Raw genomic sequence first — 12,983 nt, 5'->3', positions numbered from 1 at the left:
TTACCTTTCTTTGGGATAAGAATGAAAAATGACCTTTCCCAGTCCTGTGGCCACTGCTGAGTTTTCCAAATTTGCTGTCATATTGAGTGCAGCCCTTTCACAGCATCATCTTTTAGGATTTGAAATAGTTCCGTTGGAATTCCATCACCTCCACTACCTTTGTTTGTTGTGATGTTTCCTTAGGCCCACTTGACTTCACACTCCAGGATGTCTGGCTTGAGGTGAGTGATCACACCATCATGGTTATCTGGGTCATGAAGATCTATTTTTGTATAGTTCTTCTGTGTATTCTTGCCTCCTCTTCTTAATATCTTCTGCTTCTGTTAGGTCCATACCATTTCTGTCCTTTATTGTGCCCATCTTTGCATGAAGTGTTCCCTTGGTCTCTCTAATTTTCTGATGAGAACTCTAGTCTTTCCCATTCTATTGTTATTCTCTATTTCTTTGCATTGACCACATAGGAAGGCTTTCTTATCTCTCCTTGCTATTCTCTGGAACTCAGCATTCAGATGGATATATCTTTCCTTTTTCTCCTTTGCCTTTCACTTCTCTTCTTTTCTTGGCTATCCGTAAGGCCTCCACAGACAACCATTTTGCCTTTTTGCATTTTTTCTTCTTCTTGGGAATGGTTTTGATCACCATCTCCTGTACAGTGTTACAAACCTCTGTCCACAGTTCTTCAGACACCCCATCTATCAGACCTAATCCCTTGAATCTGTTTGCTACTTCCTCTGTATAATCATAAGGGATTTGATTTAGGTCATACTTGAATGGTCTAGAGGTTTTCCCTACTTTCTTCAATTAAAACCTGAATTTTGCAATAAGGAGCTCATGATCTGAGCCACAGTCAACTCCTGTTCTTGTTTTTGCTGACTGTATAGAGCTTCTCCATCTTCGGCTGCAAAGAATATAAAGAATCAGACTTTGGTGTTGACCATCTGATGGCACCCAGGTGCAGAGCTGTATCTTGTGTTGCTGGGAGAGGGGGTGTGCTCTGACCAGAGCGTTCTCTCGGCAAAACTCTGTCAGCCTTCTCCCTGCTTCATTTCGTACTCCAAGGCCAAACTTGCCTATTACTCTAGGTATCTCTTGAGTTCCTACTTTTGCATTCCAGTCCCCTATGATGAAAAGGACATCTTTTTTTTGGTATTAGTTCTAGAAGGTTTTGTAGGTCTTCACAGAACCATTCAACTTCGGCTTCTTTGACATTAGCGGTTGGGGCATAGACTTGGATTACTGTAATATTAAATGATTTGCCTTGGAAACGACCGGAGATCATTCTGTCGTTTTTGAGACTGCCCCTAAGTACTGTGTTTGGGACTCTTGTTGACTATGAGGGCTACTCCATTTCTTCTAAGGGATTCTTGCCCACAGTAGTAGATGTAACGGTCATCTGAATGAAATTCGCCCATTCTGGTCCATTTTAGTTCACCAATTCCTAAAATGATGATGCTCACTCTGGCCATCTCCTGTCTGACCACTTCCAATTTGCCTTGACTTACAGAGCTAACACCAGGTTCCTATGAAGTATTGCTCTCTGCAGCTTTGGAGCTGGTGCTTCCATCACCAGTCACAGCCACAACTGGGTGCTGTTTCTGCTTTGGCTCAGGCTCCTCACTCTTTCTGAATCTATTTCTCCACTCTTCCCCGGTTGCATTTTGGGCACCTACTGACCAGAGGAGTTCATCGTTCAGTGTCAGATCTTTTTGCCTTTTCGTGGGGTTCTCAGGGCAAGAATACTGAAGTGGTGTGCCATCCCCGTCTCCGGTGGACCACGTTTAGTCAGAGCTCTCCACCATGGCCTGTCCATCTGGGTGGCCCTACACAGCATGGCTCATAGTTCCACTGAGTTAGGCAAGGCACCTCAGCAGTATCTGCCCAGCTACAATTCAGGAAGATGGCACTGCCCATGGAGGTGAGTCCAACAGGAGCAGCAGGCCTAAGGGAAAACAGGCTTGAGACCAGCACCAACACCAGGAGCTCGTCTCTCAAAATTTAGACCAGCACTTCAACCCAACCCCCTCTTTCCTCATTATGCAGACCAGGACTGACGCCAAATTCCCTCTTTTCTCCATAACGTGGACAACAGAGGGTCTATGTTCCTGGGCTCCAAAATCACTGCAGATGGTGAATGCAGCCATGAAATTAAAAGACACTTGCTCCTTTGAAGGAAAGTTATGACCAACCTAGACAGCATATTAAAAAGCAGAGACATTACTTTGCCAACAAAGGTCTGTCTAGTCAAAGCTATGGTTTTTCCAGTAGTCATGCATGGGTGTGCGAGTTGAACCATAAAGGAAGGTGAGTATGGAAGAATTGATGCTTTGAACTGTGGTGTTGAAAAAGACTCTTGAGAGTCCCTTGGACTGCAAGGAGATCCAACCAGTCCATCCTAAGGACATCAGTCCTGAATATTCATTGGAAGGACTGATGCTGAAGCTGAAGCTTCAATACTCTGATGAGAAGAGCTGACTCATTAGAAAAGATCTTGATGCTGGGAAAGACTGGAGGCAGGAGGAGAAGGGGATGACAGAGGATGAGATGGTTGGATGGCATCACCAACTTGATGGACATGAGTTTGAGAAAGCTCCAGGAGATGGTGATGGCCAGGGAGGCCTGGCGTGCTGCAGTCCATGGGGTCGCAAAGAGTCAAATACGACTGACCGACTGAACTGAACTGGGGGTTATGTGCATATTAATTCCAAAGTATTTCTTAACTAACAAAGAAAAGCTTTTGCTTTTTAAAATGATTAACTGAACACCTGATGAGTTTAACTGACCAGAACAAGAGTGAACTTTGCCACATAAACTGTAGCACTTGTAGCTACTTACTTACAGAGCCTTGAATAGGGAACTCTTACCTTTCAAATAAAATTAGCTAGCCAGAAGATGAAAGTTCAATTGGAACTGCTAATCTTAATTTTCACTCCCTAAACAAAATTTTATCAGCAACTATGGGGAAGGACACAGGAACAGAGACACGAGGCGCATCTTCTCCGAAGCGGAGGCCAGGTATCTGCAGGCTCTTCCGCGCCCTGCCGCTCCCCTGGTAAGCAGGCAGGTGACAGGGACACTCAGTGCGCCTGCCTCCTCCTTCTGCCAGAAGAGGGCAAAGGGCAGTGCAGAGAGGACAGAACAGCCTATCAACACGCAAAGAGTAAGTCTTTAGTCTGAATGAGGTCTCTGTCCAAACCGAGACATTCATTTGGAAGCATTTTCTCTGTTAATTCAGATTACCCCTACCATAGACACAGTTACAGTTCCCTGCTTCTTCCAAAAGCCACAGCTAGATGCAAAGTGTTACCTGAAATCTTCTTAAAATAAACGCATTTTGCTGGAAAATCAGCCCATTCTTTGGATGTTGTTGTTCAGTCACTAGGTCAAGTCTGCCTCTTGCAGCCCCTTGGACTGCAGCACCCCACATGCCTCTGTCCTTCACTATCTCCAGGAGTTTGCTCAAGTTCATTTCCATTGAGTCAGTGATGCTATCTAACCATCTCATCCTCTGCTGGCGCCTTCTCCTTCTGCCTTCAAACTTTCCCAGCATCAGGGTTCAATGAGTTGGCTCTTCAGATCAAGTGGCCAAAGTACTGGAGCTTCAGCTTTTGCATCAGTCTTTCCAATGAATCTTCAAAGTTGATCTCCTTTAGGACTGACTGGTTTGATCTTGCAGTCCAAGGGACTCTCAAGAGTCTTCTTCAGCACCACAATTCAAAAGCATCAATTCTTTGGCATTCATCCTTCTTTATGGTCCAACCCTCACATCTGTACATGACTGGTAGAGAAACCACAGCTTTGACTGTATGGACCTTTGCCAGCAAAGTGATGTCTCTGCTTTTTAATATGGTGTCTGGGTTGGTCATACCTTTCTTTCCAAGGAGCAAGCGTCTTTCAGTTTCATGGCTGCAGTCATTTTAGTGGGGAGCCCCCAAAAGAAAATCTGTCACTGCTTCCACTTATCCCCCTTCTATTTGCCATGAAGGGATGGGACCAGATGCCATGATCTTAGTTTTCTGAATGTAGAGTTTCAAGCTAACTTGTTCACTCTCCTCTTTCACCCTCATCAAGAGGCCCTTTAGTTCCTCTTCGCTTTCTGCCGCTAGAGTGGCTTTCTCTACATGTCTGAGGCGGCTGCCATTTCTTCCAGCACCTTGATTCCAGCTTATGATCCATCCAGCCCGGTAGTGAGCATGAAGTGCTCTGCAGAGAAGTTCAATGAGCAGGGTGACAGTATGCAGCCTTGTCACTGAGCTCCCCTTTCCCCATTCTGACCAGTCAGTTGGTCCATGTCCGGCTCTAACTGTGGCTTCTTGACCTGCACACAGGTTTCTCAGGAGGCAGGTCAGGTGGTCTGGCATTCGCTTCTCTTTAACGATGGATTTTCCAGTTTGTAGTGACCTATACAGTCAAGGGCTTCAGTGTAGTCAGAGAAGCAGTTGCTGTTTTTCAGTCACTCAGTCGCTTCTGACTTTTGTGACCTCACGGACTGCAGCTTGCCAGGCTTCCCTGTCCTTCACTATCTCCCAGAGTCCATGGGAGAAGGGAATGGCAAACCACTTCAGCACTCTTGCCTTGAGGGTCCTATGAGCAGTGTGAAAAGACAGTGAGGCAGAAGCAGATGTTTTTCCAGTCCTTCCTTGCTTTCTCCATGACCCAACAAATATTCACAATTTGATCTCTGGTTCCTCTGCCTTTTCTAAACCCAGCTTGTACATCTGGAAGTTTTTGGTTCATGTACTGCTGAAGCCTAACTTGAAGGATTCTGAGCATGCTACTTGCTAGCATGTGAAATGACTGCAACTGTACCGCGGCTGGAACATCCCTTGGCAATGCCCTTCTTTGGAAATGAAATGGAAATTGACCTTTGCTAGTCCTGTAGCCACTGCTGAGTTTTCTCTGAGGTACCACATATTTTCACAGATTTAATCTGGTATGTATTTGGAAACAGCAGAAATGTTGGCAATAATCTAGTTTGTCTGAATTAAAATAAAATAATCTTCTTAAATGCCCACGTAATGAAGAAAAAGAGAAGAGGAGATTGAGTTTGATAATTCCTAAAAGGAAAGCTTGATTTTCTCATTTGAGCTTTCGATTTGCTGGTTTCCAAGTTCAAAGAGCAAAGTAAAACTGAAGTGAAAGTTCTTTGCTAGTTTTACTCTATTCACACTATAACATTTTATATGGAAAACAAAAAAATAACAACCAAAGTTGTTCTGCTATGTCCAAAGGACAGACACATCACACCATTTATAAAAGCTTCTGTGCATAACTAAGAAATGTTCCCTTGGGAGCAAAAATGTGGGTCTGCCTACATGCCCAACCCTCCTCCCATTAACCTCTTGGCTCCAACACACAGACTCCCAGAAGTGCCCACTCCTCTCACACGATCTGGCAGGTCTGTGGGCACCGGGAGGGGCAGAAGCAGCAGAAGCAATGTCATCTACAACCTCTCAGTCACAGGGACTTCAAGCTTGATAACAGCTCTCCAGGCTTTCAAAAGTTTGTATTTGTCTTTATGACCCTACATTTTTTATATTGCTGGATTAATCTATAATTATGTGTGGCTTGAGTCCTTAAAAAATAGAAAACTCCCCCAAACTTTCTTTTTTGTATATATATTTTGGAAGAAAGGATTACTTTTTAGGTCAACCTCTAGGACTCAGAGCTGCTGCCCTGCAGGCGCTTTGCAAAGGTGTCCGTCACGGGTCTATCAGCCTCCTGCAGCTCCCACTGGATCCCTGGAATGTCTGCGCGGTGAAAATGAGGGGAAAGTGACAAGGAAAAAGGAAAGTTAATATTAACTGTTAAAGAGGGCCACAGGCGTGGGCCATTCTGAGCTGCAAACCAGTGAGGTGGGAGGGGGAAAGCAGACAGAGTCTGCCTTCTTGCACCGTTTTGAGTTTCTTTTATCTCTTAAGACGCATCATGCTTCTCGATGACTTTATCTAAGGTCATCACTAGGGAGACTGAGAAACAGACAGTGTAAAATCAGGGGTAAGAGCAGGCGTGAAGCCAAGGGCGGCTGAGGACTGAGCGACTGCAGGGCTTCTCCCGTTTTGGCCATGACGCCACTGAGCTGTCTAAACACCATATGCTCAGCCACATACACACGGGGAGGAGTGACAGAGGCTGAGCACTCCCTAAAGCGGCGCCGCCAACCCTCCAGACTGGCTGGAGCAGCCAACAGGCCTGGTATCCAAGTCTTGCCCATAATGAGGAACTTTGAGGGACGAAGTCATCAATTTGATGCCGTGCTTTGGCTCAGATCTCCAGTGTCCACAGCTGCACACCTGCAGGAGCTCTGGTGCGGAGAGTCAACGACTGTGGAGCTAAAGGCACCTTTGATTCTAAACCTCACTCCGAACAAGTAGCTCCCGCCTGCCCATCAGACAGGGCTTAGAGACAGCTGCTTGTGTGGTGGCGCTTGAGGGGCCATTGCTCTCCCTGTGTCTGAAATCCAACCATCAGAGTAAGCCTTTTCCAAGGAGTGCCTTGCCAAATGCAAGCACTTCTGAAGAGGCAGTATTTCAAACACACATATCGCTCAGTGATTCACGCTGAGACATCTGCCAGGGGCAGCAGAATGCCCCGACCAGGCCCTGCTCAGCCCGGTGGGGAGGCAGCCACAGACAATGCGCAAGGGCAAGTAAAAACCGAAATCTGCTGAAGAAGGAAGAGCACAAGCGCCCTCAGAGAGGAAACTACTTCTTTTCCAGGAAGGAAGAGGAGACACTGGGTCAGTGGCCCTCTGGGGAACCTCCTTCCTCCCCTACTTCCCCGCCCAACCACCCCTCTCCCACACGCAAGATGGTCCCAGTGAGTGATGGGAAATCACTTTTGATGAGGGAAGAAGGGAGGAATCTGGGGGAGTTAGTGTTTAAGGGCCTGAGGGATACAGAGAACTTGATCAGAAGGATGGCTTGAGTCGGAAAACGCATTTCGTATCTGTCAACATGGATTCGATTCTTAAAGCAACGCAAGTGAAAGAAAGCGCCTGGGTATAAAGGGGGCGAACCCACTTCTGCCAGCCCCCCACCAGCGAGGTTCACGGCTTCCAGCAGGAATTCCACTTCCAGCAGAAGCGTCAGTAAGACGAGCAAGGTCTCAAAGGAGAGAGGAATGAGACAGGAAGGAGAGAGGGAACCCTCTCAAAAAGCTGAGAATGAAGTGGTGAAATGTTCCCCAAATGCAGGAAAAACAAACCGGAAGTAAGGATGAAGAAACGAAACATCAGTCCAGGAGGTCCAGCATCATTTCTGAGCAGCTTCAATAACACCACAGACATATGGATGGGAGAAAAATGTACCAACATGCAGGACACAACCCTCCAAGGGCAAAGAAAAGCCACAAGAAAGGTGCAAGCGCCACACCAGCACTCACCTCCCTCGGCACCCACAGCAGGAGAGAAGGGTGGGTGTGGCCGAGACGGGGGCTGCGGGGCTGCAGCCACGACCCTTCCCGTCCTGAGGACCCGAGAAGCGCCTTAGGACCCAGGGCGCCGTGCAGATGGCAGCTGAGGCTGTGAGAGCCCAGAAGAGCAAGAGAGCAGAGCAAAGCAGAGCTAAGCAGGGCTCGGAGAGGACAGGCTGCCCTGACAGCAGAGCTTCGAGCAGAGCCAGCGCCAGCGCCATGCAGAAGAGCACCCTGAGGTTCCGAGGGCTGGAGCGTGTCACGCCCAGGGCAAGGCTCAACGAGGCCAGGCAGACGGCCACGGGCCATGCGACCCTGGGGCCACACAGGGCCAGCGTGTGCAGGGGCTGCGCCAGACGCCGGCACACGGGGACAGCCCAGGAGGCCCCGGCCTCAGGAACAGGGCCCCTCCATCTCCTGAGGTTCCCCAGACCGCCTAACAAGGCTTCAGGCAAACCCTGCAAGGATCAGGTAAATGACCCCTAACAGGACAAAAGGCAAGACTCTTCACAGATCCAAAACCTGCTAGAGTACAGTACAATACTGGACACGAGGGTAAGCAGAAACACGTGGATCCCCCGGAAGAAGAAAAGGCAATAAACAGACAGGCCCAGCAATGACAGGGATGATGGAATTAGTAGATAAGGACTTGAAAACAGGCACTGCAAACAAGTTTAAGGATTTAAAGGAAAACATGAAGACAGGGAAGAAAGAAATGAAAGATTTTTTTAAAATGCTAAAAACACAACATCTGAAATGACAGTTTCACTGGATAGGCTAGTAGCAGATTAGACACTACAGAAGAAAGGCCCTGAAAACATGAAATCAGAGCAACGAGAGCATCCAAGTTGAAGCACAGAGAGAAGAGGCTTAACAAACGAGCCTTGGTGCCTGAGGGGCACTGTGAGGTGTGAGCCAGGCATGTTATATGGGCCTAGAGGGACAGAGAGACACAGAAGACAGTGTTCCACGAAACGGTGCTCTCAAAGTCAACAGGGAACAGAAACTCACAGACCCAAGGAGCTCAAGAGCTGGAGGAAATGACTCCAAAGTTCAGCTTCAACAGGGGATGAAAACCAGCAGTCAGCAGGAAACCCAAAGGACAGCCAGAGAAACACTCACAACCTGCGGACCCAACAGTCAGAAGGACCACGGGCGTCTCCGGAGAAACGCAGCTAGACGACAGAACAACACCCTCAAAGCGCCGGACAGAAGTATTTAGAACTCTGCCCCCAGCAGAATTCTATTTCTGCAATAAAGAGCACCAGAAACAGCACACACGGCAGACATCAACTCACCAATTGACTCCTTTCCAAAACAACCAAAAGCACAGCTCCCAGGCCAAATGTGGCTGGCTTGCCTTTATTCAGTCTGAAAGCTAATAATGCTTTTCATATCGCTTTAAATGATTAGAAAATTATTGAAAGAAGAACATTCTGTGACACAGACCAATGGCATACAGTTCAAACTTTGTGACATGGGAAAACTAGACAAAGCTTCAGTGGCACAACCACGCCCTCCTGGATTTGCGTCTAGGGTGCCCGCCTCTGCAGAGTTCATTAGCTGTTACTGACTGTGGGGCCCTCAAAGCCTAAAATATTTATCACCTGGTCCTTCACAAAAATGTTTGCCAACAGCTTAAAAATAAGAATCATGTATTTATGCTTAAAACATATGCATAATCTCAAAAGGCTACCCACTGCTATGTTTCCATTTATGTGACTTTCTCAAAAATGACCGAAGGGTTGAGTTGGAGGACGGACCACTGTTGACCGGGGACAGGGACAGAAGGTGGGTGTGAAGAGGCAGCAGACGGAGAGCCGCTGTGGCCGTGCAACACACCTGTATCTTGCACGGATGACACATCCGTATCTGCATGTGGGCACCTGCACATCCACGCCTGTATCTTGAATGAATAATACTGCACAGAATTACACACACACACACACACGAATGGGTGTAAAAAATGCTGAAAAGTGAGTCACAGCTATAGTCTGCTTCACAGTATTGTACTGATGTCAAGTTCCTGGCTTTGATACTATACTTTATTATATACAATGTCATCTTATAAAGGATACATGAAATCCTATATGCTATTTTTTGCAACTCCCTTGAGTATATAATTATTTCAAAATAAAATCTTTAAAATATACTGAATAGTAAAAATGATGGGGGAATGGAAGCACACTGCTGTAAGGTTTTTACAACACGCCTTACATGGTATAATACTGAAGCCAAATTCTGACAAGTTAAAGACATGCATTAGAAACACTAGAGCAACTGCTAAGAAAATAAGCAAACACATAAAAACAAATACATCTAATAATTCAAGTCCAATACTAAGCCAATATAAAGCAAAATACTAATAATTATTCAACTGTTCCAAAAGAAGTCAGAAAAGGGGAAAGTAGGGGAAAGAGGACAGAGCAAAGAGCACAATGAAGAAGTAAACCCAGCCGCGTCAGCCGGCACAGCAAACGCAAATAGCCCAGGCAGACATGCTGCTCTAAAGAGAAACGCTCCAACCATTAGGAACAGTTTAAAAGTAAAAAAACAGAAAGGAGATATACCATACTCACACGGAAACGGTCTCCTAATAGCAGACACACCCTGCATGAACTTCTACAGGAGGAGGAAAGAGTTTCCAAAGTTTTAAATTTCTTAAATCCTTCTAAGGAATAAAACTACAACTACTTTGCAACAGAAACAACGCACTTCCCTTTCAATGCGCTCTGGTCAGCCGCCTGCTGATCAGGTAAACAGACACCCCGTGCATTTGCCCCTAATCCTGGGCAGATGTGAGCGGGCGTTTGCCATTTCGGACTTCACAGAGAAACAAATCCTGAGTGCTGAAAGCATGCGCTCGTCCCATCCGGCCAGTTCTCAGCTCCAGCCCCAGCTCCAGGTGCACTCACCTCCGCCACCCCCCAGCAGAAGGGAGTAGACGCGCTGTCGCACGGGGCGGTAGACAAAGGCCTGGCTGGGCAGGGCCTGGTCCGTGGCGTCCTCCAGGCTGCTGCTGCACTCCACCTCGCCGCTGCTCATCACGCTGTACACCAGGTAGCTCTCCGCCCGGACATGCTGCGCTCTGGCGACCTGCCCAACAATCAGATGCAGCTGGTTTCTCCTTGAAAACAATGCCATGACCTTCAGCAGGAAACCCAAGGCCTTCTAGGGCTCAGAGGCAGAGAAAATGTCACTCAAGCTCAGGACGTCAGCTGGCCTCTGTGCTTCCGGCTCAGAACTTTCTATTACCGCGTTCCTCCTCCAATTTCCACCCACCAACCAGACTTCTGACTCACCTCTGCCGTCACTGAACATCCTGTCCACCCGACAGGGAGATGGGCAGCCCAGGGCTCCAGCCGCCCCCCTCCAGGCTCTCCAACCCACCCTTCACCCCAGTGGCACTGTCTTCCTAGAAACAGAGGCCCAATCACTGCACTCAGGCCGGCTACCAGACTCTTCAGCCTGAGTTGAAGAGGCCCTGTGAAGACCTCCATCTCCTCCCGTGTACCCCTCATGGACACTCTGGAACCCAATCTCCATGACAGAAACTGACCTCTCTCAGCCCTTCCCAAAAGCCACTTCCCAGGCTCTGCCCTGTCAGGCTCCCCTGAGGTGCCACTTCTCCAGGACCCTGCCATCCTCTGTGAGCAAGAGCTCATCTCCCCGACCTAAGGGGCTCAACTCACATTTACTGTCCAGTCGTTACCCTGCCTCATCTCTCCTATTAAACCACAGATTCCTTGGGATTAGAAACTGTGTCACTTTCATTCACCTGTTCAGCACTGTTTTACTGAGCAGAGACTGTGCCCGAGCACTCGCTTCTTTCTGCTCTGAATGCAGTGCGGTGCCCCCACTGGGAGGTGAAGAGATGGATGATGGAAACGGATGCCATGTTCCCACTCTATGAGGAGCTGAGATCAGACGGTCTGTAATAACCGACACACAGGTTTCATGCTTCCGCAAAGAACACTCTCACCACTGCAGGATTACTCTTCATAATTTAAAGCCACCCTACTTCTGATGGCATGTAAAACGCGCTCTGACAACCTGCAGGGTTACTCTTCATAATTTAAAGCCACCCTGCCCCCGATGACATGTAAAATGCGCTCTGACAATAGCCTGGAGCATCAGAACCTCTGCACATCAGCGTCCTGCTACCGACGCACGTGACGCACTCGCTCAGGCCCATTCACTCCGGTGACTTGAGTCTTAATATCTTCAGTGCCTGCTTCCTTTACGTGTAAGATAGGTTTAATAAAGGTGCTGTCCTCACAGAACTATCCATGAGGCTTCAATGAGCTAATCAGAGGCTGGCAAACAGTGCATGGCCAACAGGCGGCCACGGCTACTCTCTGGCTGGACATTCTCCAGGGTCTATCTCATGGCTAAATGCTTCTTTAAATCAGGATGCCAGGCAAGCTAGCAGCGTTAAAGTCAGCAAGGATCCCAAAAGAGTTATTACTCGATGCTCTAGCCAATGCTCTAACCAAGAGCATTAGAAGTAACATTATTTCTCTATAATGCCCCTTTTGATACAGAATCTATCAGCAACAATATGGTTAGATATTTCATGATTCTTTTAAGGTACAATACCCTCTAATGTATTTTCCTATACCTTCCTACGTTTCTTCCTCTTTTTTTAGTTCAAAAGTGTTAGAATTTTGACAAATTTATCCATAAAATTATAACAAATTATATATTCACTCTATCAAAAAGCCTCCTATTTTGGCAACTGTACAGAGTTGAGATGTAACATTCTTTTCTGGGTATACACAGGGTTTTCAGAGAAGTTTTCTACAATTATAATATTAATTCATCAACTAGCTCATCACCTCAGCATCTTTCATCTCTGCCCTTACTGCAGATATTATATAGCATTCCACACCTGGAAAAACTGTAACATATCCACCTAATCTGAACATCCTAAAGCAAGAATTCAGCTTATCCAGGTGCTGGAGGAAACAGCAATAGCTGTGTGCGTGCACCCAGGTAATTGCTACACTCAGCTACTTGGCACCAAAGGGCTTCTAGGGTGACTACATGTCCCCAAAATGCACGTCTGAATTCTGGTTATCTATTGTCAGTGCTAGAAGATGCTACTGCAAAAAAAAATTTTAAGGAATTTTTAAGGGGAATTTAAGAAACTTCCAAATTATTTTCGAAGGGGCCTCTAAGCTCAAGAAGTCCAAGTGTCACTGATGCAGGACACGCTCTGTCCTCTCCCCGCTCCCCCCACCACCGCCCTCCACCTGCTCACAGGCCCAGAAGACTCTGCTGGGCTCCTTCCACCAGACTTCCACAAAGAGCAACCCCATTCCCAGCTTCTGTCTTTTTTGCCTCCAAATTGCCACCAAATTCCTGTAATCTGATCTCCACCAAGCCTATGGGTGACCACAGCTCTGTACAGCAATCCTGACGACCTCCGAGCCCCGTCCACGGCCGCTGCAGCATCGGCAGACCCGCCTTCCTTCTCACCCTTGAACCTGCCTCCCAGGCCCTTGTCAGCTTACTCTCACCTCGCCCTCCTCCCCGTCGGACGCCCTTCACCCCTCAGGGCATCACTGCTT

The 12,983-nt window shown here is 47.4% G+C and overlaps 1 protein-coding gene across 6 annotated transcripts in view; it reads right to left on the bottom strand.

Annotated features, from left to right (window-relative positions):
* FAM120B (family with sequence similarity 120B) overlaps positions 1 to 12,983 on the bottom strand; it is a 68,235-nt gene that overhangs the window by 34,117 nt on the left and 21,135 nt on the right. For all 6 annotated transcript variants that reach the window (XR_008199908.1, XR_008199910.1, XR_008199909.1 and 3 more), the window contains exon 3: positions 10,326 to 10,506. Coding sequence is in view for 3 of the 6 variants with exons in the window: in XM_052645758.1 (XP_052501718.1) it covers positions 10,326 to 10,506 (181 nt within the window). In the remaining 3 variants the exon portion in view is untranslated. The remainder of the gene's footprint in view (positions 1 to 10,325; positions 10,507 to 12,983) is intronic.

This window comes from Budorcas taxicolor, chromosome 9, assembly GCF_023091745.1.
Source record: "Budorcas taxicolor isolate Tak-1 chromosome 9, Takin1.1, whole genome shotgun sequence".
Taxonomy (NCBI): Eukaryota; Metazoa; Chordata; class Mammalia; order Artiodactyla; family Bovidae; genus Budorcas; species Budorcas taxicolor.
The sequence above is the reverse complement of the archived record's forward strand: the minus strand, read 5'-3'. Positions and strand labels throughout refer to the sequence as shown.